Source organism: Hyaena hyaena, unplaced genomic scaffold (assembly GCF_003009895.1).
Source record: "Hyaena hyaena isolate Hyena2069 unplaced genomic scaffold, ASM300989v1 scaffold_9, whole genome shotgun sequence".
Classification (NCBI taxonomy): Eukaryota; Metazoa; Chordata; class Mammalia; order Carnivora; family Hyaenidae; genus Hyaena; species Hyaena hyaena.
The window spans coordinates 1,416,854-1,444,383 of NW_024080641.1; the positions used below are offsets into that span (position 1 = coordinate 1,416,854).

Sequence of the window (27,530 nt, forward strand, 5' to 3'; positions counted from 1 at the left end):
TTAAATGCATCCGATGGGGTGCCTGGGTGGCTTAGTCGGTTAAGCGTCCGACTTTCGCTTAGGTCATGATCTCGCGGTTTGTGGGTTCGAGCCCCGCGTCTGGCTCTGTGCTGACTGCCAGCTCAGAGCCTGGAGCCTGTTTCAGAGTCTGTATCTCCCTCTCTCTCTGACCCTCCCCTGCTCACGCTGTCTCTCTCTCTCTCCTAAAAATAAATAAAAATATTAAAAATAAATAAATAAATGCATCCGAGAATTCCTATCCTTTTCCTTTCTCAAAGCAGAGCTGACTGCCCTCTGAGTACTGGGTTTAATGACCCCCTTTCCGTGAACAATATGTAGGAGGCAACGGTGTATTAGGACATAAAGCTCTTGGGGCTTCTTCCTTACCCTCTACCTGGGGTCACTTGCTCTGGGGGCAGCCAGCTAATATACTGTGAGGACAGGCTGCCCTGTCATGGGGTCCACATGGCAAGGAACTGAGGCCCCTGGCCAACAGCTGATCATAAGTAGATTCTACGAGGTGTGGGGCAGGGTGGGGGGTCCAGTCAGTTACGTGTCCAACTTTCGCTCAGGTCATGATCTTCCGGCTCGATGAGTTCGAACCCCGGGTCGGGGTCTGGCCTGACCATTCAGAGCCTGGAGCCTGCTTCAGATTCTGTCTCCATCTCTCTGCCCCTCTCCCACTTGCACACTGTCTCTCTCAAGTATAAACATTAAAAAAAAAAAAAAAAAAAATAGATCCTCCAACCCCACAAAATCCTTCAGGGCTGCTCTGGCTGACTAGACAATACCCTCACAACAGACCCTGGGACAGGACCCCCAGCTGACCTGCTCCCCAATTCCTGATCTTCAGACACCATAGGATAAAACACTTTTCGGTAGCTGAATTTTGGGGTGGGTTAATTTTACCCAGTGAGACATAGGGATACAATGACCCCAGCCCAACCACTTCTAGGACTCTAGAAAAGCCGTGTTCCAGAGAAGGCCAGACCCCGTCACCTGTGCAACCCCTCAGCCCCCCTCCGGAAGCCGCAGGACAGAGGCACTCCAGCCAGCCAATAAAGTGTTTGCCGTTGGGTTTTCGTTTGGCTGGTTGTGTGTACACAGTGTATACAAGTTGAGTTGTACAGAAGCCCAAGAAAGAGCAAGAGACAAAGGGTGGTGGGGAGGTAGGAGCAAAGGGGTTGGGGGGGGAAGGGGAGGGGAGACGGATAAAAAATAGAACCACATCCAGACGACAAGGGGATGGGGCGGTGGGGGGGGGCAGACACAGACAATCGCAGTAGAAAAGGAGTGGGAGGGCCAAAGGGAGGGGACCCTCCTTCCCCCTCCACCTCCCCAGCCCCCCGCCCCAGGTATGTACAATAAATAAGATTAAAAATAATTAACAAGATGCGTTTTCCCCCTCCCACCCGATGCCGAATGCCCTGGGGAGGGAATGGCCTTTAGCAAAGATCTTGGCCTGTGAGGGGGGGTTGGGGGGGAGGGGGTCCCCCAGCTCTCTGAAGCCACCCCGCCCCCCTCAACCATACATAGACTTTTCCTATACATTATGTACAAGGTGGAGGGGGCGGGGCTGTGGCCGTGGAGAGGGGATTGGGCCAAGGTGGGGAGGGAAACCGTTACTAAATAGACATTTATACATATATATAAATAATTTCTCTGTACACCGGACAGCGGGAGGGGCGGGGAGGGAGTGGAGTGGGGGGTGGGAGTGGGGAGGAGTCGAACTTGAACCCTGCCCTGGTGGGGGCAGCATGGACACACCCTGACCAATGACCCCCCCCACTTCCCTGGCAGGTGGGGCCCAGGGGTCAGCTCCTGAGGACACAGTTCTGTCCCAATTCTCCAATGGTGGGAGAGGTGGCTCCCCCAGGCTGGGTGGGGTCACCCACAGCGGCTGTGGGCCTGTGCTTGGGCCAGCAGGTCGCTGAAGGAGTCGAAGAGCTGTTCCAGCCACGGCTGGTTCCGCATGCACTGCTGGACCACCTCCTCCTGACCCAGGTCCTCAGCACCGCCCTCGATGGCCAGGGTCTGCGGGGCGTTAAACAGGGAGCTGCGGCCAGTGGCCACCAGGGTCTGGGGGTCTGGGGGTCAATATCCCGAGGAGAGGGGGTACTGGGAGCTGGACCCCTGGGTCTGAGGGAGGAGGTGGCTGGGGGTCAGGACTCCCAGGACTGAGGGAGGAGGGACTGGGGGCCCGGACCCCTGGGTCTGAGGGAGGAGGGGCTGGGGGTCCCGCTGCTGGGTCTGAGGGAGGAGGGGCCGGGGGTCTGGACTCCTGGGTCTGAGGGAGGAGGGGCCGGGGGNCCGGGGGTCTGGACTCCTGGGTCTGAGGGAGGAGGGGCCGGGGGTCTGGACTCCTGGGTCTGAGGGAGGAGGGGCTGGGGGTCTGGACTCCTGGGTCTGAGGGAGGAGGGGCTGGGGGTCCCACTGCTGGGTCTGAGGGAGGAGGGGCCGGGGGTCTGGACTCCTGGGTCTGAGGGAGGAGGGGGCTGGGGGCCTGGACTCCTGGGTCTGAGGGAGGAGGGGCTGGGGGTCAGGACTCCTGGGTCTGAGGGAGGAGGGGGTAGGGACAGGACGCCTGGGTCCAGGGCACAATCGGTGGGGTTCTGCCGCGTCTGCAGGGGGCTCACCTGGTCCCGGCAGCGCAGGAAGGTGTGGTACTTATAGTGGTGGAGCGAGTGGTAGAGTGTGTAGTATCCCGACTTGTCCAGCTCCACTTTGAACTCCTGGACAGATGAGAGCGGAGAAGCCTCAGCCCGCTGCCCGGCGCAGGGCCCTTCTTCTTCCCGGCTGCCCGCACCGCCCGCCCCTCTGCGGCCGCACCTGCGCTCGGACCACGCTCCTCTTGAGCTTGCTGAGCGTCTTGCGGTTGTAGGGCTCCCCTGCCGGCCGCAGCCGCACGGCCCCCTCCTCCGGGGAGCCCTCCCCGCTCTGCTCCACTTGCAGCTGGGGGAACGTGTGCAGGGCGTCCTGCGGGAAGCCGACCAGTCAGTGGGACGTGCCCTGGGCCCACGCACTCCAAACCCACCATCCAGTTCTCCGATCATCAGGTGTCTCAGTTTCCCTCCGGCTGTAGATCAGGAGGTACTTGGGGAGTCTTGGTCTCCTCAAAGCACAGAGGAACCTAGGACTGTCTGGGGACCCTTATTAATGTGCTTTGTGACCCAGCCCGAGAATCTCAGAGACCCCTAATATTCCACTCAGGATTCTCAGCACCAGCCTAACATCCTACTCAAAATTTTGAGGATCAGTCTAAAATACAGACTCCCCAGTGCCAGGCTGACATCAATCCCAGAATTCTAAAACCAGACAGATATTCCATTTCCACGGAAGTTTTAACTCTAGCGTAACATCCCATCCGGAGTTCTAGAACCAGGTCACCACTTTATCCCGTATTTTCTCAGGGACGAACATCTCACCAGGGACTTCTGAGCCGGCCTCACGTCCATCCCAGAATTCCCAGAACTAGACCAAAAGCTATGGGCCCAGAAATGTCAAGGCCAGACCACCATTCCATCCCAGAATGCTGTCGCCCTAACAGTCTGCCCCCAAATTCTCAGCATCGCACAACCATCCCACCAGAGCTGCCCGAAAAGTCCACCCCAGAATCCCAGGCTGTTCCAGAAAGAAAATCATCCAGATGAGTTAATCCTGAAGCCTGAGGTGCTAACAAGCCCCGCGTTAGGATGGCAGAGAAGCCATCGGACTCTGCTAAACACTGTCCCACAACAAAGCCCGGGGGCAGGGGCTAGTCTCCCTTTGGTTTCCAAACCTGCACCCAGAGCCACGCTCTGCAGCAGCCCACCTCAGACCTTCACCGTGACCTCTCTGCACCCACCAAGCCCCCTCCACGTAGGCCTGCGGGGCTGCTAGGAACCTAGAGACTCCCCCTCGCCAGCCCCACCCTCCACTTTTCTCCTGGCCAAGCCCCAGCCTTCCAATGGTGGCCCCCCGCCAGGGCCTAATGCTCTGGGAGCCCCTCCGTGGCCAACAGGTGCACAGCTCTCCCGTTCGCGAATGCTGGGCCCCGACGCCTCCCGCCCAGGCCCCGCAAGCACCTGTAGGGCCGGGCTCAGTGACAGCCGCTTCAGGACTTTCTTCTTGTGCTCATTCAGGAGGCCATCGATCTTCCGCATGGGCGGGAGGTACAGCTCATCTAAGAGACCAGGAGGGGCGTCAGAAGAGCCGAAGCCCCACAATGCATGGGGGGCGGGGATGCAAAGGAGGGGTCGGGACCTTCTTTCCCAGGCCTTGGCTCACCGTGTGTGTCCTCCAGGGCCTGGATCATGTCTGGGTCGAGCGCTGTGCTCACCAGCATCTCCACATAGCTCCGGTACATCTCCCGCATCGCCCGGGTCTTCAGCAGGCGCCCCGGCACTGCTCGCTCTGGGTGGGGGGGGGGGGGACAAGACGGGACATGGGGTCACCATTCCGCCTTCCTCTGAGGCCGCCTGTGTGGGAGACGGCGTTCTAATCACCAGGCCCGGATCCTCAGGGAGTTCTGAGTCCGCAGGAGAAAGCCCACAGGTACCAGCATTATACATGCCGATGGCAGAGTCATAGGCACCGATCCCAACGAGCTCAGCCTGGCAAGCCACGAAGGCTTGTCCAAGGCCACACAAGAGCGAAGTCCTGACTGATAGGAAGGAGCATTCCAGGCGGGTGAACTTCACATTCGACCGGTTCAGTATAGCTTCGATCAAGTCTAAAGGAGCAGCACAGCCAGAGAGCTCCGATCACAGACAGCAAGACTGAGGGAGGAGGTGGGAGTTGAGACTGCACGTGTCGTGCAGGCCAGACCTCGCAGGGCCTCCATCCAACAGGAGGTAGAGAGAGTAGGGGCTTTTTCTGGTGGGTACTAGGGAGCCATGGGGGAGCAGTGAGCAGGGAAGGGCAAGGGTAAGTGTGGAAAGACACTTACCACTGAGGCCAGGTAGGGGATGGATTGGAGGGAAGATACCAGAGATCAGCGTACTGGGCCAAGTAAGAAAAGATGCCGCAGCAGGGCCATAAAGACAGGATCTCAGGCAGGAGGGCAGGGCTGGGGACTTCCCAGCTGTGGACGTGAGGGAGCAAAGGCTGGGGCCTAGAGATCCGGCCCGCTGACTACGTGGCCAGTGGGGCTCCCCGGGAGATACGCAAATTAGGACATGGAGCTCAGTGGGATCTGGAGGGGGGAGGCTCGGGGGGGGGGGGTCTGGAGGAGGGCCAGGGAGAAGAAACAGTGAGGCTTGCTGGAAAGCTGAGCCTGCCAAGTGAGAGGTGAAGCAACAAGCCCAAGGTCAGGACTTGAGGGACACTCACATGAAACCCAAGAAGGAGAAGCAAGAAGAGGCATGAGAAATGTCTGTGTGATTTATCCACATGGAGGGTCCGTGGTGACAGCTGTTTCAGAGGCCAGAGTGACCACTTGGCAGGGGCAGTCTGACCCCACCAGACCCTGGCCCAAACCCTCTCATGGCTCCTAACTCGTTCAAGGCAAAACAACTTCCAGTGGGACCCCAATGCCCCAGGCTTCTTGTCCCTCCAAGGTCTGGTCCTGTTTCTTCTCTGCCCTCACTTCTCACCCTCTCCTCTTACTCACTCGCTCCAGCCACTGGCCTCCTTCCTGATCCCCAGACACGCCCGGCCTGGAATGTTCTCTTTCCCAGTCACCCAGCCCCAACCCGGTTACACTCAAATCTCTGCTCCAGTGTCATTTCCAGCAGCCTTCCCCAGCTCCCCCATCCCCCGAGAACATCACCGTCTAGAATGCCTGGATCCTCTTTACTGAAACCATTTTTCTTTTTTTTTAATGGATTTATTATTTTTAAAAATTTTTAAATCTTTATTTATTTTTGAGAGAGAGAGTGAGTGAGTGAGTGGGGGAAGAATTCAAAGCAGGCTCCAGGCTCTCTGAGTTGTTAGCACAGAGCCCAACATGGGGCTCAAACCCACGAACGGCGAGATTATGACCTGAGCCAAAGTCGAACGCTTAACTGACTGAGCCACCCAGGCGCCCCTGAAACTGTTTTTCCTAACTGCCTTTATGGCCAAACAGCCTTACACTGACAACTTCTCATATTGTTGTGTATCCTGTTACATAATATGCTTATCCGATGGATGGACTCCCCCCCACCCCCCAGCTAGACCTGAAGCTCCCATGAAGAGACACATTTTTGTTTACTCTGTTCACTGCTCGGACCTCATTCATGGCACATAGTAGGTGCTCAATAAATATCTGCAGAAAGGGGCCAAGGAAGCTAAATGGGAAGAGACTAAAGGAAGAGAGAGCGGACAATCACCGCAGAGTCTTTCTAGAACTTCTACAAACACAAGAAAGGAGACAGCACCAGCTTCTAGCACATGGAGGGTCACCGCTCTCAGGACAAGCAAGAGGGTTAGTTCTGAGGCCTCCTGGGCTGAGCAAAGCCTTCAGGGTAGCCAGGCATGGGTCACACACACCCCTGCCCTAGAAGGGCTTCCGGTTGAGTGGGGTGAAGGAAGGCAGACCCAGAACCATAACGACCCTTGGCAAGGAAATGACTCCCATAAACGAGTAGAGTTCCGTTCCCCCCTTTCCCAGGCTTAGAAAATTCAGAGCTGTCCATCCCTGTTCACTGCATTATTCACAATAAAGTGGAAGCGATCCAAATGTCCACCAGCTAGTGTGTGGATAAATAAAATGGGGTCTGTCCATGCAGTGGAATATTGTTCAGCCACAAACAGGAACAAAATCCTGACAATCTACATGGAGGAACCTCAAAGCGTGGCACTAAGTGAAAGACGTCAATCACCAAAGCCTACACATTGTAGGATTCCACTTGTAATATCTGGGATAGGCCAATCCACAGACATAGTAAGTAACTGGTCACTTAGGACTGGGGTGGGGGGCAGGGGGAAGGGAGAAATGGGAGTGGTAACCAAAGGGTACAGGGTTTCTTTTTGGGGGTATTGTAAGTGTTCTAAAATTGATCACCAAGATGGATGGATAACTATGACTGTACCAGAAACCACTGAATTATACGTTTCAAATGTTGCATGTTAATTAGTTAAATCTGTAACCCTTTTAAGAAAAAGGAAAACTGAGTGCCAAGGCAAGAAAGACCTGCAAATTTGGGCCTTTGTGAAGTCTCCTCCCTTGTGGCACCTTCACGACCTGCCTTTAACTGCTCCCACCTGGCCTGATTTGGCATGGCACTGCCCAGTTTATAAAAAAAAAAAAAAAAAAAAAAAACTACATTTCCCAGCCTCCCTTGCAGCTAGGTGTGGTCATGTGATGGAGTTCTGGCCAATGGGACAGGAGAATCAGGATGCAGGCCACTCCTAGATCTGGCACTTTAAGAGAGGTGTGACCATTCACGCTCTGGTCCTTGAGTCTTTTACTACTAGCAGGACCTCAGCTCTGGGGCTGCCGGGCTGCCTCTGACCCTGTGCTGGAGGACAGCACATTGTGGGAAGGCAGAGTGACAAGAGGAAAGGAAACTGGGACCCTTGTGAAGCGCTTCTGATTTTCCAAGAGATTCTCACCTACATCAGGGCTTTGATGGCAAGAGGAATTCTCTCTCGGGTGATGGCGTGTATGCTCAGTCTCTGTTAAAACGCTACCCCTGCCCTATACCTGAAAGGGTACGTGGCCTCAGGCGAGTCACATCAACTCTTGGTGCCTTGGGTCCCTCACCTTTAAAACGAAAATTCTAGGGGCGCCTGAGTGGCTTAGTCGGTTAAGCGTCCGACTTTCGCTTAGGTCATGATCTCGTGGTTTGTGGGTTCAAGCCCCGCGTCAGGCTCTGTGCTGACTGCCAGCTCAGAGCCTGGAGCCTGTTTCGGATTCTATGTCTCCCTCTCTCTATGACCCTCCCCTGCTCACGCTGTCTCTCTCTCTCTCCTAGAAATAAATAAAACATTAAAAAAAAAAAAGCCAATTCAACATGGAAAAAAAGTATTTAAAAAATAAATAAATAAAAATAAATAAAACCAAAATTCTATAGGCTCCACCTCTCAAGATTTATGTAAAGATACAACAAACCAATGTGTAAAATGTTTAACAACAAGGGCCTGGCACTTGGTAAGCACTCAATTAAAAGGTAGCTGGTGTGTGTGTGTGTGTGTGTGTGTGTGTGTGTGTGTGTACGTGTATATATATATTTTGTTGCTGTTACTGTCACCACAAACCAGACATCATTCTAAGCAATGGGCTTCACCTTGGGTGCTTTACTATAGGGAGCACCCTCCTATATGTTTTATCTGTCATTAATCCATTTGCTAAGTGAAGACACTCGGGCCTAAAGAGGTGACTTAAGTCCCACAAGTCACAGGGAAAACCACCACCTCTGGGCCTCCAGTAGAGACACTGGTCCCCATCGTCCTCCGCCCTCAGAACCCACCTACTTTTTTTTTTTAAGATTTTATTTTTAGGGGCACCTGGGTGGCTTAGGTCAGTGAAGCATCTGACTTCGATTCAGCTCATGATCTCACGGCTCGTGGGTTCGAGCCCCACATCAGGCTCTCTGCTGTCAGCATTGAGCCCGCTTTGGATCTTCCGTCTCCCTCTCTCTCTGCCCGTGCCCCACTAGCTCTCGCTCTCTCTCAAATATAAATTTAAAAAATAATAAAAATGAAAATAAGTAAGGATTTTATTCTTAAATGATCTCTACATGCAACGTAGAGGGCTCGAACTTACAACCTCAAGATCAAGAGTCACACGCCCCACTGACTAAGCCAGTTGGATGCCCCATAACATTTCAATTCTAAGACCAATCATCATAGCATTGAACAACAGGCCTGAGGCTTCACTGGCCACACCCCAGCTCAGGGGTCAGGGGGGTGGGGGAAGGGGACACCACACCCCAGCCCTGCCATGTGACACACTCCTGGTGCCTCAATCTCCTCTTCTGTGCATAAGGACAATAACGTATCTACTTTGTGGCACTGCTGCGAAATTAAATAAGTGCACTCCTGTACAGAACTTAAGGGAGACCGTCATCCCAGTCAGGGGCCACATGACTGACACACATTGCTATTATTTCAATTACTGTCACGGTCTCGCTGATACTAGCCGGCACCTTCCAGACAGCGATCCCCCATGCCTCCTTCCGCCCCCCGATTCCCTTCCTCTTGCCTTCCCACCCGCCCCGAGGCTGCCAAGGGGCTCACCGTCCTCGCTGGGTGCTCCCGGGGAGGACTCGGAGTCTGAGGAGCTGCCTGGTGGACCCCCACCCGCCGAGGCATTTCCTGCCGCCTCCTTCAGCCACTTCTTCCTCTTCTTGGGGGGCGGCTCGGCCTTGACCTTGGTGGGCCGGGCCTTGGGCAGCCGGGAGGTGGCGGGCTGGCCCGCGGTGAGGCTCCGCTCAGGCCGGGTCTGCCGCCCACCCGCGCTCCGCTCGCCCCGCAGTGGCCGCTCCCCACGCGACCCCCGATCCTTCTCCTTCTCCTTCTCCTTCTCCACAGGCCGAGGTGGGGATGGCTTCTCAGGGGCGGGAGGCTCGGGCACAGGTGTCTCAGGCGTCTGCTCTGGGGGCTTCTCACATACGGTCTTATCAGGGGTCTCCGGCTTCGGGGGTGGTGCTGGGGCCTTGGGAGGAGGTGCAGAACTGGCCCCAGAGGGCGCAGGGCCCTTGGCCTGCCCAGAGCGCCTGGAAAGGAACGCGGAAGGGACTGTATGCAGTCAGCAGCCCCTAAGAGACCCAAATTCTCCTCCTGAAATCCCCCTGCCTCGCCGGCAGCTCTAAGCACAGAACCAGCTTCCCGTCTTGCCGTCTCTCCCCTCTCCGAGTCTCTCCTCCCCCAACCCCCGCCACCCCAGGCCAGAGTCTCTTTCTAGCTCTCCGGGTCTCTGTCCCCCACCCTGTGTCCACTCTCCCTGACTCTGCCTCTTCCCTTGAATGTTCCATCCCCATGCCTGTCGACCCTGCCCAGCATCTGCCCTCCCCTCCCCTCCCCTCCCGGGGTACCTGACGGGCACTGGGGGCCGATGCCAGGGTTTCCGAGCACAGACCCGCACATAATCCTTCTTGTTGACGTTTTCCAGGAACTTTACATACAGGCGCTGATACCGGTTTTTTGCGTCCCCAAAATACCCCAAGTACTAGGGACAGAGAGAGAGGCAAAGGAGGAATGCCTTCATCCACCCCAGCCAGGCAGCCCAATGCCAAGGCTCCCACCCCGCCCGAGACCCAGCCACAGGAACCATCAGACACGGAGCCTCCCCGCCGGACATGAATCACAGCCACGCATGAAGAGGACCCTGGCTTCCAGAACGCCCCCCCCCCCCCAACCCCGGGCCTCCCTGAGCCCTCACTGCCCCCCGCAGGCTTACATTACTGGTGGCACAAAACTGCCGCTGCCCGTCCTTGATCTCCGGAGTGAATTTCTGCAGCAGCGCCTTCTGCACTCGCCAGATGGGTGGGGGCTCGCGGCCCGTCTGCAGTGCCAGCTGAGGAGGGGTGCAGTGAGGCCAGCAAGGTCAGCCCTCTCTCCTGTCCTTCCTGCCCCCCCAATTCCTGGCCCAATGTCCTCCTCCCTCTATACGCGCTTAGAGAAAAGGGACTGTGGTCGACGAGCCATCAACAAACACTGAAAACCAGATGTCTTGTGGCCGAGTGGCACTGCCAGCCCTGGGGAGGCAGTGTAGACGTGCCCTCCTGCGGCTTCACCCCAGCACTCGGTCAGCCCGCTCACTGGTTCTCGGGCTACAAAGCTGCGGTTACGCAAACGTCACGGTGGGATGGTATCAGCCTCCATCGTGACTTAAAGGAATGTCGGGTCCTGAGCACCCACCCACTGTTTGTCAGATACCATGCTGGACCCCGGGTACAGCAATGAAGGAGACTGACGCCTTTTGTGGGGTCTTGGTTACAGAGGTGACAAAGACAGGCAAGGAAATGAACGAAAGAGGGCGCGGTCGAGGCTTGTGGCAAGAACAGACAGGTGACAGTTTACCCAAGACTGTGTGTTTCATCAGCCGATCCACGACAGGGCAAGATGAGGTGAGGGTAAGGCTCCCCCTTCTCCACGCCCTCAACACACTCAGATAACCTCCCCACAACTCCAAGACTCGTGTGAGCCTCCGCTGGGGCGCTGGAGACTGAAGGGTGTGGGTCAGACCCAGTAGCTAATCCGGGGGAGCAAGGGCAGTGGCAGGAAAGCCAGACATGGCACAAAAAAATGACAGCACGAGTAATACACATGTTAACAGCAGACCCAGGCCACCGCGGACGCCAAAACAAGGACCTCAAGTGTAATCTGAATCCACGAACGCTTTCTGGAAGAGGGGATACCTAAATGAGTCCCAGATGGACAATGTCTTCCGTGAGGGGGAGCTGAGCAATGACACAGGACAGCATGTGTGTCTAGAAGAAACCAACTGACAGATTCTGTAAGAATATGGGAGGCGCCCGGGCGGCTCAGTCAGTTGAATGTCTGACTTCAGCTCAGGTCATGATCTCGTGGCTCGTGGGTTCGAGCCCCGCGTCAGGCTCTGTGCTGACAGCTCAGAGCCTGGAGCCTGCTTAAGATTCTGTGTCTCCCTCTCTCTCTCACCCTCCCCTGCTCACTCTGCCTCTCTCTCAGAAATAAATAAAACATTAAAAAAAAAAGTTCCATTCAGACCACATCCCGCTCTGCTCCAAACCCCTGCAGTGCCCCCACTAGGGATACCTTCTCCCTTTCCACATGAATATGATGTTCCCGTTCCAGTTCTCAGAAGCCCTTGAGAAAGCCATCAGGGCATCCTGCCCACCCGGGGGACACTGCCCCCTCCTAGGTCTCCTCCTACTACCTAATCTGCCTCCTCTGAGTTGACCGGTTCTCTAGCTGGACGCAGGGCCCCTGGCTCACCACGTCCCAAGGGAGCTTGGTGTCGTTCCCGAAACCGCTCTGCGTCCCTGCCACCATCATGACCAACCCCTGGCATCATCCTTGCCTGTTCCAACCAGGCCTGTCAGTCCCCAGACTGTCTTTCCCGCCTCTCCTCATGTCAGTCATATCACTAACAACACCCCCTTCTCCTTATTAGGGAAGCTAACCGGCCCAAAGCCCCTGCCCCTGCCCAACAAAAGCCACGGCCGATTGGAGGACATGTAACCAGGCAGCCAATCAACAAGCAAATCACTAACCCCATCCTGGCCCCAAATGCTGAGCTGGACCAATCAGATTCTCTTCTGGGAATCTCAACTCTTGAGAAGCAGAGACAAGGGGCAGTAAGCAGCAGGATGACAATGAGCTAGAAACACCTAGCAGGGTGGTAATGAGAAAGCTTTATGGTCTATTAACAGGGAATCAAGGGCACAGGACTGATGGCAGAGACTGTCATCAGGCCTGGACACCTCCCCAGCCACCTCCTCGCTGGACAGTGGCTGCCAGAAAACCCAAAGTGGATTCTCAAGCAGGCGCTCACTGGTCTCTCCCCAGCATAACCCGGTACCTGCTCACCTTCCCAGCCTCGGCACTCACTTCCAGCCACTCAACCCTTTTGAGTCACAAGTTCAATGCATTTTTGCTCACGACACGAGCTTTGCACCCTGGACCCTCCCCCTGGACCCCCCTTCCCCATACTTTTCTCTGCCCAACAAACTCTCACATGCTCAGAGTCTACATCCTGCTAAATCTCCCACATAATCCCCAAGAACTGGGAGTTAATATTTTCACTCCCATTTTATAGATAGAGAAGCTGAGGCACAGAGCAGGGCTAGCCCTGTGCTATCTAATTCAGCTGCCCATGAATATGAATACGTTCCACTCCACTCCACTCCACTCCACATGTGTGAAATACACTGGGTATCAAAGACTTGATATGCGAAGAATGTAAAACATCTCAGTAGCTTTTTCTATGTTGATTACATACTGAAATGATTGTTTTAAATAAACCGTGTTACAGAAAATACACGCCTGTGGCTAATCTTGACTAAGTTTTGTTTTTTTTTTTTAAGAAGTCTCCATGCCTAGCATGGGACTTGAACTCACAACCCTGAGATCAAGAGTCAAGTGCTTTGGACCTCTGGGTGGCTTAGTTGGTTAAGTGTTCAACTCTTAGTTTCAGCTCAGGTCATGATCTTGCGGTTTGTGAGTTCAAGCCCCACGTGGGTTCCATGCTGACAGCGCGGAGCCTGCTTGGGATTCTCTTTCTCTCTCTGTCCCTCTCCAGCTTGAGCTCTCTCTTTCTCTTAAAATAAATAAAAATCATGTACTCTAATTACTGACCCAGCCAGGCTCCCCTACCTTTTTTTATTAGCATGGATACAAGAAAGCTTATTAATTTTATTTTATTTATTCATTTTTTTTTTAATTTTTTAAACGTTTTTATTTATTTCTGAGAGAGATAGACAGTGTGAGAAGGGGAAGGTCAGAAAGAGAGGGAGACACAGAATCCGAAACAGGCTCCAGGCACTGAGCTGGCAGTCAGCACAGAGCCCGACGAGGGGCTCGAACCCACAAACTGAGAGATCATGACCTGAGCGAAAGTCGGCCGCTTAACCGACTAAGCCACCCAGGCGCCCCTATTTTAACGCTTTTTGAGAGAGAGGGAGACAGAGCACGAGGGGGGGGGAGAATAGTCAGAGAGGGAGACACAGAATCTGAAGGAGGCTCCAGGCACTGAGCTGGCTGTCAGCACAGAGCCCGACGCGGGGCTCGACGCATGGACCGTGAGATCATGACCTGAGCCGAAGTCGAACGCTTAACCTACTGAGCCACCCAGGCGCCCCTATTTTAACGCTTTTTGAGAGAGAGGGAGACAGAGCACGAGTGGGGGAGAATAGTCAGAGAGGGAGACACAGAATCTGAAGGAGGCTCCAGGCACTGAGCCGGCAGCACAGAGCCCAATGCGGGGCTCAAACTCACAAACCGTGAAATCATGACCTGAGCTGAAGTCAGACGCTTAACCAACTGAGCCACCCAGGCGCCCCTGGAAACAAGAAAGTTTACGATGATATTTCTATTGGACTAACACTATTCTCGAACAAACGATAACCTGCTGCCCACTGGTTCCCAATTTTTAAAGGACTGTATGCAAAACAAAACAAGAATATATAGCAGAAACCCTGTGGCCTGCAAAGCCCAAAATATTTAGTCGCTGGCCCTTCACGGAAAAAGTTTCCCAAGCTTCGCACTAGCTTTGCCCAAGTTCACTGAGATGAGTAACAGAAGCCAAAGTTTTAGGACACCTACTGCATGCCACCCACGTTTCCATAACCCCCAGACAAGCTTTACCTAAGGGAGGAAACGGAGGGTCAGGAAGGGTTAACACCAGCCCTGCCCAGCAGTGGCTGAGGTTGACGCCAGTCAGGTGAGCACCAGAGCCGGGCTCAGTAATGAAGCCACCAGCCCACCCTGACTCCAAGCACAGAAACAAGTCTCCGCGTGAGTGGTTCAGTCCTGGGGCTGTGTGTCCCCCATTGTCATGCACACTCGTGTTGTATTTTAAGCATCTGAGTCCTTGCCTGGCCGCGTGCCAGCTGGGAGGCGGTGTCAGATGGCCGTGGCTCCAATCCCAGCTCGGCACCCACCAGCCGAATGAGTCCCTCTCTCTGAATGTGAACTTCCTCATCTGTAAAAACTCTTTGTTATTCTGGCCCAGTGCGGGGCGCACAGTAGTGTACGCCACTGTCACTGTCACTGTCTGACAGAATGTACAGAGAAAGGCTGAATCTGGTATTGAGAGCCCAGGTTCCTGGGGCCAACTGAGCTGGGGCGGGTCCCAAACCATGAAGGTCTAGGAAGGCTACTTGACCATGCTGAGCCTCAGTTTCCTTCCCTGTAAAATGGGGATAGTAATCCCTATAGTGAAGGATGATTATAAACATAAAACTTGGAGACAGACAATGGTGACAGTTACATGACGACACGAATGTACTTAATGCCACCGAACGGTACACTTAAAAACCGGATGACAAATGTCATGGTGTGCACACGCTACCACAATTAACAAAAAAAGATCAAACTAAATTTGGTGGGGGCCCATGGGTAGCTCAGTGGGTTAAGCATCCTTTCTCTTTTTCCGGAGAGAGAAAAAGAGAGAGGGCTCAAGTGAGCAGGGGGCAGAGAGAGAGAGAGAAAAGGGGGGGCTCACCCAGTGTGGGACTTGAACTCACGAACTATGAGATCATGACCTGAGCTTAAGTCAGATGCTCAGTGACTGAGCCACCCAGGCGCCCCCGCAGCTTACTCTTGATTTCCGCTCAGGTCATGATCCACAGTTTGTGAGATCAAGCCCCTTGTCGGGCTCTGTGTTGACATCATGGAGTCTGCTTAAGATTCTCTCCACCACCCCTCCCGATCCCTGCCCCTCCCCCACACATGCTCTCTTATAATAAATAGGTAAACTTAAAAAAAAAATTAAGACGTAAAAATCCCATTAAGTCATATCACAAAGCACGTGAGGTGAGAAAGCATGACATTAGTAATTAACCTTACAGTTAACTCACCCCGCAACATCTCCATCTGAAGCAACAACACCAGACATGAAATTAAACATGGTAACATATATCAAGGGCCACACGTGTTCCCGGCCGCAGTCAATACACAGTCGACAGCGACTAATATGAAGAAAGACCTTAGTCTACAGTGTCACCATCAAGGTAACAACGGGCTCACTGACCTACCAAGCACCAGCTCAGCCTCATGTTCTGGGAGACGCTCCGCAAGAGCGTAGGCAGTCACCTCCCCTTGTCAAGCGCCTATGCCATTACTCCTCTGACCCAAACCTATCTGTCCACTGAACCAAGTATGGCAGAGATCGGCCAATGCTTTCAGTAATGGAGCAGATAAGAAAGATTCTTGGCTTTGTGGGCCGGCTGGCCCACAACCATCTCACTCTGCCACTGCATGGGGCCAGCAGCCCTAGAGGAACTGTAAATGCCTGCGCATGGCTGTGTGCCAATAAAACTTTATTCAGGAAAAGGGTTAGTGGACTGCATTCAGCCCATAGAGGCCACTGTTTGCTAACCTTGGGAGTAGTGTAACTGGAAGTAGATGCCCATCCGCATCAAGTGTTTAAGATGTGGTCTGGGGCACCCGGGTGGCTCAGTCGGTTAAGCGTCCGACTCCCACTCAGGTCATGATCTCACGGTTCGTGGGTTCGAGCCCCGTGTCGGGCTCTGTGCTGACAGCCAGCTCAGAGCCTGGAGTCTGCTTCAGATTCTGTGTCTCCCTTTCTCTCTGACCCTCCCCTGCTCACGCTGTGTGTGTCTCTCTCAGAAATAAATAAAACATGAAAAAAAAAAAGGCTTAAGATGTGGCCTGACACTCCCAAATCACTGGCTGCTAAATTAACAGACCATGTAGCGTGGGTGCCTATTCATAGGGATATTTGTCAATTGCTCACATTTCCACCAATACGGCATAATCGCCAAGTACTCAGCCTCTCTGCTCCTGCCACGACATTAGAAGCTTCGCCGAGACCAGGACCTGCCTCCTGGAACCCCAGGACCCAAAATACTCACAATAAATGGTTAACAGTCGCTCCCATTTACAGGACGCGCGTGCGCGCACACACGCACCCCCCCACCCCCCCCCGGCAACTCCGAGCCCCGCGTGTCCTCCGCACTTTCTGGCCCCCTCAGCTTGTGACTTCGGGGCCTGTCCTCTAGCAGGCACGCCACAGCTGCTGAGGGACCAAACCCCCGGGCCCGGTGTGCGGAAGCAAGCGATGCCCTGCGCCGGGGACTCACCTTGAGGGAAGGGATGTCCTCGGCGCGGATGACGAACTCGTCCCGCTCCCGGAAGATGCCCTCCCCGCCGCTCTCGCCGGCTTCCTCGTCTGTCTCCCCGCACACGGCCGCCGTCTCTTGCTTCTTGGCCAAGTGCAGGGGCCGGGCGTCCGGAGGCTCGGGCTCCTCGGGGGACGGGGCAGGGGGCTCCTCGGGCGCGGCAGTGGCCGGCGGGGGCGGCGGCGGGGCGGGCGGCGAGGGCAGGGGTGGCGGCGCGGGCGGCGAGCTGGGCACAGGGGCCACCAGCGGGGGCGGCGAGGGGAGGGCCGGCGGCGGGGGTGGCGGCGGAGGCGGTGGCGGCTGTGGCTGAGGCGTCGGGGCGGGGGACGGCGAGGGTGGGGGCTTCTCCTCCAGCAGCGGGGGCTCTGGGGGCGAGAGGGGCGTCAGCGCGGACTTCAGCACTGAGAGGCCCCTTGGCCCTCACCGCGCAGGTACCTCAAGGTCAATGTCAATGTCAGTCAGTGTCAGCGCCCAGCGTTTTCAGGCTCCTCTCTCCTCTCCAGCGTCCCCCCCACATCCCTCCTGATCAACTGGAGTTGTTCACCTAACATCCTGACACCCATCTCTGCTGCGAACCCCGCTCATCTCTACTTCTTACTCTTGCGCTGTTGCCCTTCCTCCTAATCAAGGCTCCTGAGGCTGCTTACCTGTCACCTGTCCCCTCCCCTTTTTTTTTTTAAAGATTTGTTTATGTGATCTTTACACCCAAGGTGGGACTTGAACCCACAACCCTGAGATTAAGAGTCTCCTGCTCCACAGACTGACCCAGCCAGGCGCCCCTCCCCTCCCCGGCTTCTATTTATTTAGTTTTAAATGATTTTTTGTTTATTTGTGATAGAGAGACAGAGTCAGAGAGCACACATAAGCAGGGAGGGGCAGAGAGAGGGGGAGACACAGAATCCAAGAAGGCTCCAGGCTCTGAGCTGTCAGCACGGAGCCCAATGCAGGCTCTGGAACTCATGAGCCGTGAGATCATGACCTGAGCCGAAGCTGGACACTTAATGGACTGAGCCACCCAGCCCCCCACCCACTCCCAGACTTTTAATATCCACTTCTGTCCCAGGAGGCCCAAGGAAGCCCATGTTCCCTTAATTTCTCTCTCCAATGTCCTAACAAGGCTTCCCACCCAGACATGGTGCTCTGTCCCTATCTTTTCCCAGCCTCTAAATACTCTCCCTTTCTGTCCCTTATGCTGTAGTCCTATACCACCGTTCAATGTCCCGCCCTATTAAAAATGAGTCCTCTTGTGGGCGCCTGGGTGGCTCAGACAATCAAGGATCTGACTCTTGGTTTTGGCTCAGGTCATGATCTCACAGATCATGGGATCGAGCCTTGCGTCAGGCTCTGGGCTGACACTGCAGAGTCCGCTGGATTCTCCCTCCTTCTCTCTCTCTGCCCCTCCCCCGCTTACATGCACATACACTCGCTCTAAAACTAAGTAAACGTTAAAAACAAAATCCGTTCTCTCGTCTCACCCTTCCTCCTCCCTCGAAGGTCTCCCACCCCAGTCCATCTCCCCCTTGCCCTCACCCCAGGTCCCTCCAAAGCTGGAGGTCACTCTGCCTCTACCTCCCCGTTTCTTGCTCAGGGGGTCCTGTTCTCCTCCCCACCAAGCTCTCCCTGCCCTTCCCTCAGATTGCTCTCAAGATCAGTAATGCCCTCTGCTTCCCACTGAACTCTCCAAGGGTTTTTCTTTTTTTCTTTTTTTTTAATGTTTTATTTATTTCTAGGAGAGAGAGAGAGAGAGACAGCGTGAGCAGGGGAGGGTCAGAGAGAGAGGGAGACACAGACTCTGAAACAGGCTCCAGGCTGGCAGTCAGCACAGAGCCCGACGCGGGGCTCGAACCCACGAACCGCGAGATCATGACCTAAGCGAAAGTCGGACGCTTAACCGGCTACGCCACCCAGGCGCCCCTCCAAGGGTTTTTCTAACGTCCCCTTCTATTGCCTTAAAATCCCTCCTGACTCTTAAAACTGCTTCTCCTCCATCCCCGTGTCCTTAGCTAGGAGCCTTCCAAGGTTCTCGAACCCCAGTGCTTCCTCCCATTTCAGCAAACCCTGACACTCTGTTCAGAAGCCCCTGGCATTTCTTCTCATCTCGGCCCTGCTGCCTCCCTTCAGCCTCACTCTCCTACACCCCCCCAGAAGTCCTCGCCATTCCCTGGGACACCTCTGAGCTCTCAGGCCCCCCCATTAACTGCCCCAGCTGCCTTTCTCTGAATCAATGCCTTCATCCCCTCCCCCCCATCGAAGCACCGTAAGATTTGTCCAAAGCCTCCCTCAGGACAGAACACCATCCAGACCCTGCCATAGCCACAGCCTTTCCCTCCCGCCCCAAGACCCAACTGGTCAATGTTCCAGTCTCTTCCACCTACCTTCCCCCAGACACCTTTCTGTCCTTTACCAAACACCTCTAAATCCCAGCTTGTTCTCACGCCCCATAGCCTAACAAGTTTTGAAAGCTCTCTCAGGACCCTGTCAACCTGTGACCACCCATCACTTAAAACTTGCCCTGTTTCCCAACATTCTCCAGTGCCCACCTTGGGGCCCCTTAGCCCACTTAGCATTTGTGGACAGATCAGAAAGTGACACATTTCTTACTAAAAACACCTGCTTGAAAAACAAATAAATAAATAAATAAAAACACCTGCTTGCCCTCACTTAGGAAGTTACCTTTGTAAACATGAGAATCTACTTCATCGACAACGTGAACGATGTCCCTTAAACAGTGTACAACCTGCACAACCGTACCCTGTGACCTGAGTAACAGGAAAGCGCCACCCCACCCCCAAACCATCATCCCCGAGCTCACCGGGTGTGCCATTGCTGCTAGGGAGCCCCGGGAGTGGGGGAGGCCCTGGCACTGAAGCCTCAGTTGCCAAGGAGGGCACATCTGGGGTGGAAGTGTCCTTAGGCCCAGCGAGGGGTGGGTCGTCGAGAGCGGAGATGGCTGAGGAGATGCTCTCCTGCAGGTCCCGGTTCTTGGCCACAGAGTCTTCTTCATCCGAGGAGAAGGAGGGGAGCGTCTCCAGGTTGCGCTTCAGCTCCTCGTCCAGCCGCTTGCAGGGCGAAGGGCAGCCCAGCCCCAGCCCCTCGCTCTCGGCCGCCTCCAGTGCGCCCCCGAGCCCGAAGGCGCCGGCGGGTGGGGGGTGTGGCACAGTGGGGGCAGCAGGGGGCTGGGGCTGCAGGCCACGGGCCGGCACAGAGGCCGCCACGCTCTTGGGGGGGCTGAGTGGGGGCGTCAGGCCAGCCTGGTAGAGTGGCGGATGACGCTTGCCTGACTTAAGGAAGTCCAGGAAGGAGGCCATGAAGCCAGACTTCATCTCTGGTTGTTTCTCCTCCACCTCCTTGATCTTGGCCTCGATCTTCTCCCGCGTCAGGCTGGAGTCCAGGCTGTTGTGGTCAGCGCCAGATACCGTGTCGCCTGATGAGGCTCCCAGACCCTCGCCGGCCTTGGGCACAGACAGCTTGATCTAGATAGTGGGGCAGTGGGGGAGTCAGGACCCACGGATCTGGGGCCCCAAGTCCCCACCCTCATCAGAGGCAGGAGCTCAGGCCCCCAACCCTCACTCAAGACCCAGGTCAAATTCCGACTTTCAGCCTGTAGAACCCTAGAATTCAAGCCCAGACTCCTGATTCCAGAACGACAGGCCGGGAGTCACTCCTTTCCTTATAGCCCAAGAATCCAGTCTCTAGACCTCAGCCCAAGCCCCCAAGCCCCAGGAACCTAGGAACCCCAATCATTGATCCTTTAGCACCTAAGAACCTAAGCCCCAATACCCTGTACCTCCCTTCAGACCCAAAAGTTTCCGTTCTCAGATCCCTCCAACAGTGGAAGCCTGGAATCCCAACCCAAGGATTCATGATCTCACAAGTTTCAGGAACGTAAACCACAGCCCCCATCACGCCCCAGAACCTTGACTGTGGCCCCAACCAACCCTCTGCTTTCTTGAAAACCTAAGCCATCCAGACCCCGGTCCCCCTCACCTTCAATGGCTTCAGGGGCTCCAGCCGTGTGCCCCCTACCTCCTCAGCCTTCCTGCCCCGACCACGGCCCCGGCCCCGAGGTTTCTTGGCCCCATCGGCGGGCGCAGAGGCTGAGGCGGGCCCAGCAGTGGTAGGGACCTCCAGGGGGCGGATCCGGGGCCTACCCCGGGGCCGGGGGGGGCCGTCACGCTTGGCCTTCGTTGGCTTGCGGCCACGGCGCCTGGGGCCATCGGGGCCCGGGTTGGGCGGACAGAAGTCGATGTCACCCAGGGGTGAAAGGGCCGGGCGGGAGCGGCAGCTGGACACCAGGTCCGGCAGGCGCCGAGGGTTAAGGCGGATGTCAGCGGGCACATCGGCCTTGTCCTCATCCGCCTCAAACTCATACTCCTGGGCGTACAGCTTCTTGGGCGTCTGGAAGGGCGGGTCGCGACGCCTTAGCAGGTGGAAGGAGGATGTCTTGAGCAGCTTCTTTGGCTTGGTAGAGCAGAAGATGGGCGAGGTCAAGCCTCCCTTGGGCTCGGAGGCAGGCGGCGGTGGCGGGGGAGGCGGGGGAGGCGGGGCCGCCTGGTGCGGCCCACTCTGGATCAGGCCCAAAGGCTCGGCATTGACCGTGGAGGGCAGCTCAGGCGGTTTGTTGGGGTCCAGGCCCAGGCCCGGCGTCTCAGGCCCGGCTCCAGAAGCCCGGCTCGGGCAGTAGGGCCCATAGGGATCATAGGCAGGGGGGCCCGGGGGCGGCCCGGTCCCCGCCTTGGGATCACCCTCGTCCTCAGGCGGCCCGGCCTTGCCATAGTCGTCTGCTGCCCCTCCGCCGAACATCTCCTCCATGGTGGGGAAGAAACTGCGTTCCTCGTCTTGGAGCAAGGAGTCAGGAAAACAGATGGACGTGAGCGGCACAAAGCGGGGGGCCTTCGTGCCTTGCGGGCTGGGGCTGCGGTAGGCACCTGAGGGATCCTTGCCCTCGGTATTAGGCGGGCCTACGCCAGTGTCACCGGGCCCCGGGGGCAGTGGCTCCAGGGCCCCGAGCAACTCCTGCATGGCACCTGGTGGCTCCAGACTCTCCTCGGGTCGCAGGCGGGGGCTGGGGGCACCGGGCTCCAGGCAGTGGCTTCGAAGGTGGGCCTCAAGCTGGAGGGGCATGGGGGGCTGAGGTGGGGGTGGCGGCGGGGGCGGCTGGGGCGCCCCATCACGGGCGGCTGGCTCGAGGAGATGCACGCCAACTTTGGGGGCACTGGGAGAGGGGCTGGGGGTGTGGCTAAGGACCGAGGGGAGCAGCTGTGGGGGGGGAGGTGGAGGCAGCACCAGTGGGAGGTCGGGGCCCCCGGCCTCCAGGAGAAGGCCGTGGGGTGTGGGCTGGGCAGGCTGAGCCGTGGGAGGCGGGGGCGGCGGGCTCTTTTGGAGAAAGGCCCCCAGCTCCTTGGCACCCGCCCCATAGTGGACAACTGAGGTGGCCAGCCCCTCGGGGGTCTCGCCACCCCGTTCTGGCCCTTTCTTCTTCTCCTTCAGCCTCCCCAGGCCCAGCTCCAGGGCTGCCGTGGCCCCCTCGTCGAGGCTGGCACTGGTGCGAATGACGCTCTGCAGGTGATACCTCTGGGGATCTTCCTTGGCCAGCTCGTAGGGTGTGCCTGGCGGACCCCCGGCCCCACCACTACCCCCAAGTCCCTTGGAGGCGTCCGCTGCCCCATCTTCACCCACCAAGCCGTCTGCCCCTGAGGTCCGCGGCGGGCTGGGCGCCTGCAGGAGGTGCTGGATGAGGAACTCCTCATCTTCGGTGCGCTCGGCAGGAGGCCCGCCGGGGCCCGCCAGCAGCTCCGAGCCGTCCCCTTTGCCTTTGTAGCCACCTGCTCCGGCTGCATAGCTGCCGGCTCCTGGAGGTGCCAGGAAAGGCGCCGAGGCCAAGACGGAGCTCAGGTATTTGCCGGGGGCTCCCGGAGAGCCGACTCCAGGTGGGCGGCCAGGGGCAGGCGGCGACTGCAGCGGGCGGATGATGTGAGAAGGGCTGGCCTCGCCGCCACCCCCCAGGGAGCTGGGCCCCCAGCCACCTCCGTGACCGGAGAGCGCCGGGGAATGGCCAGTACTGTAGCTGAGGGAGGGGCTGGCCGTGGGCAGCCCCTGGGAGTGGGCAGCTGGCCCGGGGTAGGGCTCGCCCTGAACCCCATACAGCTGCCCCTGCAGCTGATCTGGGGAGTAGCTCTGACACGTGGCTAGGCCAGGAGGCGGGGGGCCACTGGGGGGCTGCGGGGGCCCCCCTGAGTAGCTAGGGCCTTTGCTCAAGTCCTGTGCTTGACCCCCTCCAAACCCTTGCCCATAGGCCTGGGGTCCTAGAAGCCCTTGGGGCTGTCCAGGGGAATAGGCCTGGCCCCCGGCACCACCAGCCCCAGAGGCCTTACCAGCGGCATAGGCCGCGGCTGGCCCACCCAGACTCTGGCATTTAGGCGTGGCCGTTGAACGGGGCGGTGGGGGCCTGTTCGCAGCACCCGCACCTGCTCCATAACCGCCTTTGCCTGTCTTGTAACCGGGTGACTGAATGATGGGGCGATAACCTCCACCGCCACCCGCAGCCCCGCCTCCTCCAGCCGCCTCCGGGCCCGCAGCCCGGCCCGAGGCCCCGGCCGTGGCTCCACTGGGCCCAGCCTTGCTAGGCTCGCCAGCACCGGGGGAGGGCTCCCCACCGCCCAGGGGGCTGCAGGCCAGGTTAGCCCTGTGGCCCATGGAGGAGTAGCTGCCTCCACAGCTCAGGTAGTGCTGGAGGGCGTGGGCTGGTGGCGGGGGCGGTGGGGGCTGCGCGCTGGCCGGCCGCTGGTAGTGCTTGATGACGGTGTCCTGGCGGGGCAGGGCCCGCTCGGGTGGTGGGGGGCCCGGGGCAGCACCCGAGAAGTTGTAGAGTTGTGGGGAGGACTGCTCGGCGGCAGCAGCAGCAGCAGAAGAGGAAGCCAGCAGGTTGAACTGTGTCGGAAGGTGGCGGGGGGGTGGGGGTGGGTCAGGGGGGCCGGGGCGATAAGGGGGGGTCTGGGCCGGGCCGAGACCGGCGGGCCCCAGGACACCGCTCCCCGCCAGGCGCTCGAAGCCCAGCGAGGATGGCACCGTGGGTGCCTGCGAGGGCTTCAGGTGCAACACATCATGAGGGGACAGGAGCCCGTTAGCTGGGGGACTGAATGGGGGGTCCTGGAGGCTGAGGGATGAGGGCACTGGGAAGGGGCGGCTGCCGAAGGAAGCCGGGTGCTGGTAGGCCGACAGGGCCGAGGAAGATGGAAAGGTGCTGGAACCCGGCAGGGCGCCCGAAATGAAGAGCTCCGTGGGGCCTGGCGTGTGCATAGCTAGGGATGATGGAGAAGACCACGGGTCAGGGCGGACCCCATGCCAGCCCCACCCTGGCCCTCCTGGGCCGGCACTGGGCTTACCTGTTTGCCAGGAAGGACTGCGGAACTGGGAGAGGAGAGAGGAGGCAGAGGGGCCAGGCTGGGGGCCCCGGGACTCCAGGGCCGAGATGAGGTTCATGACGGAGGCGTCGGGCCCTGCTGAGCCCGCGTGGTGGAGGCCAGTGTCGAAGAGTCCAGAGAGGCCTGGCCAAGGACAAGGGGGTTAGAGTCAGCTAAGTGGGATATAAGGCCAAGTTGAAACGGAAAAGGGAGAGGCCAAAAGTAAGTCAGGTCAGGGAAAAGGGTTGGAGAATATAAAGAGGGGGAGTCCAAGGGAATAAAATGGACACAGGCAAGCTGAGGACACAGGGCCGAGGACAACAAATGAGAAAAAGGGAGGCAATTAGCAGGATGGAGTGCAATCCAATCGTAAGGGCAGGGAGCCCAGGAAAGGTAGACAAAAGGGGGAGAAAAACCCAGAATTGAAGAAAGTGGCCACAACAGGGCAGAGTTCTTGGTGGAGGGAGAGGGAGACACAAAAGGATTTGGGCAATTCTAGCAAGGAAGGGGAAGAGATGGAATGACTGGAGCCACTTAGCAGGACCAGAGGGCAGGTCTAAAGGGGTCGAGTTCAAGTGGGAGAATCCAGAAAGAAAAAAAAAAAGAGACAGAGAGAGAGAGAGAGGAAAAGAGGGAAGGAGCCAACCAGGAAAGTTAAGGATCAAATTGGACATTGTAATCTACTTGCGGGGCCACCCAGGAAGAAGGGAACCAATCAGAATCGTTAGAGGTAGGACTATACGGGAAAGAATAAGGTGGTGGGCAGACCCAAGGAAAAAAAGGGAGGTCCAAAGACTTAGAGCCAATCAGGAAGAAAAGGAATCAGGAAGAACGAATTCAGAGTGCCAAGGAGCCAAGAGGATGGCCAAACCTAAAGGGAAAGGATTGGGGTGGGATAGACAGGAGGAAAAGCCTGGAAGAGAAGGTGGGATTTGGGGGCTGAGGGGACGGGGCCAATTGGAGCGAAAGAGGCGGGGCCAGAGACAAGGGTGGACGAATCCAGCGTGAAATTGAGCAGGGACCAGCAGCCTCAGAGGCAACCAATCAGAGGAGAGGCAGCAAGGGGCGGGCCAGGAGGCAGGACACGGCCAATTAGGAGGGGTGGAACTTTCAGCGGCCAACCAGCTGCCTGGGAGGGAGGGCCAGCCCAGGCGGGGCGGGACGGGGGCCGTACCTGCAGGGTGGTGGTTGGTGGCATAGCTTTGCAGTGGGTGGGGGGCCGCGTAGGCCTGGCGGTGTAAGATGTCGGTCTCGGGGTGCGAGGTCCTGGAGCTGCCATAGACCAAGCTGGGGGGAAGGGAGAGATGTTAGGGTGTCCTCTGAAGCTACCCTAGGAGAATGGAACTCAGCAAATCCCCCGGGGTGTAGGCGAATCTTCCAGCTGACTGGGGGTTATCCCTAAGGAACCTTGGGCCCTAAAGGAAAGAAGACCAAGGGAATCGGGGTACCCACCGAAAAGAGCCATGAAACATTCCCCACTCAAGCCCCAATAAATAGAGTCCAGATAGTCTCACGTTTACAAACAGACATGCACAACGACCAGGCAAACAGAAAAGGGTGAAGAGTCAGAGGGAAGTGCCTCAAGTTGAAAATTCGAAAGGCCTGGACCTCCCACCGAGCCCGCCAATCCTCTCGATGACACAAGGCCCTGGAGCCAACCTGAGGGGTGCACACGGACGCCCACTCTAATGCAGACACGTGGGAACACAGGGCCCTGAACCTCATAGGGTTCAGGAGGTAGATTGTTCCCCAAACGGCTTGGATGGGGGTGGGGAGGGGATAGGACTAGGGGAAAGTACCAGGTACAAGTGTGAACATGAACGACGTCCATCCCGCAGGGTTGAGGTTCAAATGCATGGCCCTTGCAAAGCCAGGTGTGTGTGCAAACGCCTATCCAGCTCACCCGTGGGGAAGGAAATACACAGAGCGAGAACTCCCAAATGGAAAATCCTAACACATGTGGGGTCATGCCCAGCCATGCTGGGAAACCCGGGGGGGCGGGGGGGAAGGGTTGGGGACAGGTGAAGAGTGAGGGCAGGACATAAACTGCTGGAAGGGGGCTGTTCTGCAGGTGAGCAGGGTGCCAACGAAGCACAAACAGGGCCCACGCTCACGCACACAACCACACACCAGGGAAACATCTGAATCTTCCCATGCAACGGCCCCAATTCACGACTCAGACTCATGAGGTCAAATACTCCACTCCTCGCCATCCACTAGGATTCTCTGCCTTTGGGGGTGGGGGAGCTAAAGGGGGCGTGTCTCAGATTCCAGGACCCCCCCCTTTACACACACAGAACCCCAGCTTAGGAAGGGGGCGGGGCCCCGTGCCCACTCTGCGCGCGGAATTTCGGGGGGGGGCCGAGTGGCGCGGCCTCGCGCAGTCCCGGAACAATAGGACGGGAGGGGGGGCGCCCCCCAGGTCTGCGTTCTAATCCTCCTTTCCATCCCACCTATGCAAGAGCAGAGCCCGGGGCGCAGGGAGGAGGTATCAGCAAGCCGGGAATCCAAAGGATGGGGGGAAATCCAGGCCTTGCTTCGCCAGTCCCTCCCACCTTCCCAGGGCCTTTCCGTCCGAAATTGTTTTGCACCCCCATTTTCCCGCTGCATCTCTCCCTTTGCATGCCGGAGCTGGCTTTGGCGGAGTTTGCAATTTGCAAACTGGGGCGGCGGCGTTGTTGCAAACCGAGGAAGGCCGCTCCCTTGCAAGCCGGAGGGGAGTTTGCGATGCACGCTTCGCCAGGCGGGCCAGGCCCGGCCGGGCTGGGCCCCCACCCCTTGGCCCCTTCCTCCAGGCCACCCTCAGCTCCTTACCTAGCTTTCGCTGACCTCTCGTAACTCCATCCCGCCCCGGCGCCGAGCGGGTCCCCGAAGCCGGCGCTGGGGTAGTTCCTGTCCATGAATTGGCCGCGGTGGAAATTGGGGGGAGGGGGAGGGAGGGAGGGAGGGAGGGGGCGCGCGCGCGCTCTCCTCCGCCGCCGCTCCCTCCGCTGCTGCTTTTTTTCCCCCTCTCTCTCTCTCTCTCTCTCTTTTTTTCTTTGCAGCCGCCGAAGGCCCGGGAAGGCCCCGGGCTGGGGAGGGAGGGGGCAGGGGCGGAGGGGCGGGCAAGGGAGGGGGTGCAGCCGCCGAGCCAAGGAGGGGGGAAGGGGGGTTCCCCCTGGAGGGAAAGGGGGGTAGGAGGGACCCCGCTGTCTCCGCCTTTGCCCCGGCGCTTGCAAGAGAGAAGGGAGGGAGCGCGCTCAGGAGGGGGCGTCCCGGGCGGCCCCGGGGTGGGTGCGGGTGCTGGGTGCTCGCTCTCTCGCCGCCGCCGCCGCCGCCTCCTCCTCCTCTGCGCTCACGGTGCAGCCATCTTTGCACAAGGCGGCTGGGGGAGGGGGGAGGGGAAGGGGGGGCGGGCGGCGGGGTGTCTGGCTGCGCTCCGCTTCCTCCCACAATC

The 27,530-nt window shown here is 57.6% G+C and overlaps 1 protein-coding gene across 1 annotated transcript; it reads right to left on the reverse strand.

The window, feature by feature from the left end:
* Positions 1–1,059: 1,059 nt before the first annotated feature.
* Positions 1,060–27,453, reverse strand: PRR12 (proline rich 12). Its single transcript, XM_039250188.1, has 14 exons — positions 26,909–27,453; positions 25,269–25,381; positions 24,077–24,238; positions 20,679–23,992; positions 19,504–20,164; positions 16,653–17,056; positions 10,304–10,420; positions 9,939–10,072; positions 9,142–9,620; positions 4,267–4,392; positions 4,065–4,162; positions 2,830–2,976; positions 2,637–2,732; positions 1,060–2,034 (listed from the first exon to the last, which is right to left on the reverse strand). Exons 1-14 carry the CDS (start codon positions 26,992–26,994, stop codon positions 1,888–1,890), a joined length of 6,084 nt encoding a protein of 2,027 aa, XP_039106119.1. The 5' UTR covers positions 26,995–27,453; the 3' UTR covers positions 1,060–1,887.
* Positions 27,454–27,530: the final 77 nt, after the last annotated feature.

Excerpts from the sequence above, each read along its gene's own strand:
- PRR12 (XM_039250188.1), bottom strand. The coding sequence starts at position 26,994 with ATGGACAGGAACTACCCCAGCGCCGGCTTCGGGGACCCGCTCGGCGCC. Across the intron at positions 10,421-16,652 it reads AGGACATCCCTTCCCTCAAG|CTGGCACTGCAGACGGGCCG; the intron begins GTGAGTCCCCGG and ends ACCCCTCCTCAG. Across the intron at positions 2,977-4,064 it reads CACTGAGCCCGGCCCTACAG|GACGCCCTGCACACGTTCCC; the intron begins GTGCTTGCGGGG and ends GGCTTCCCGCAG.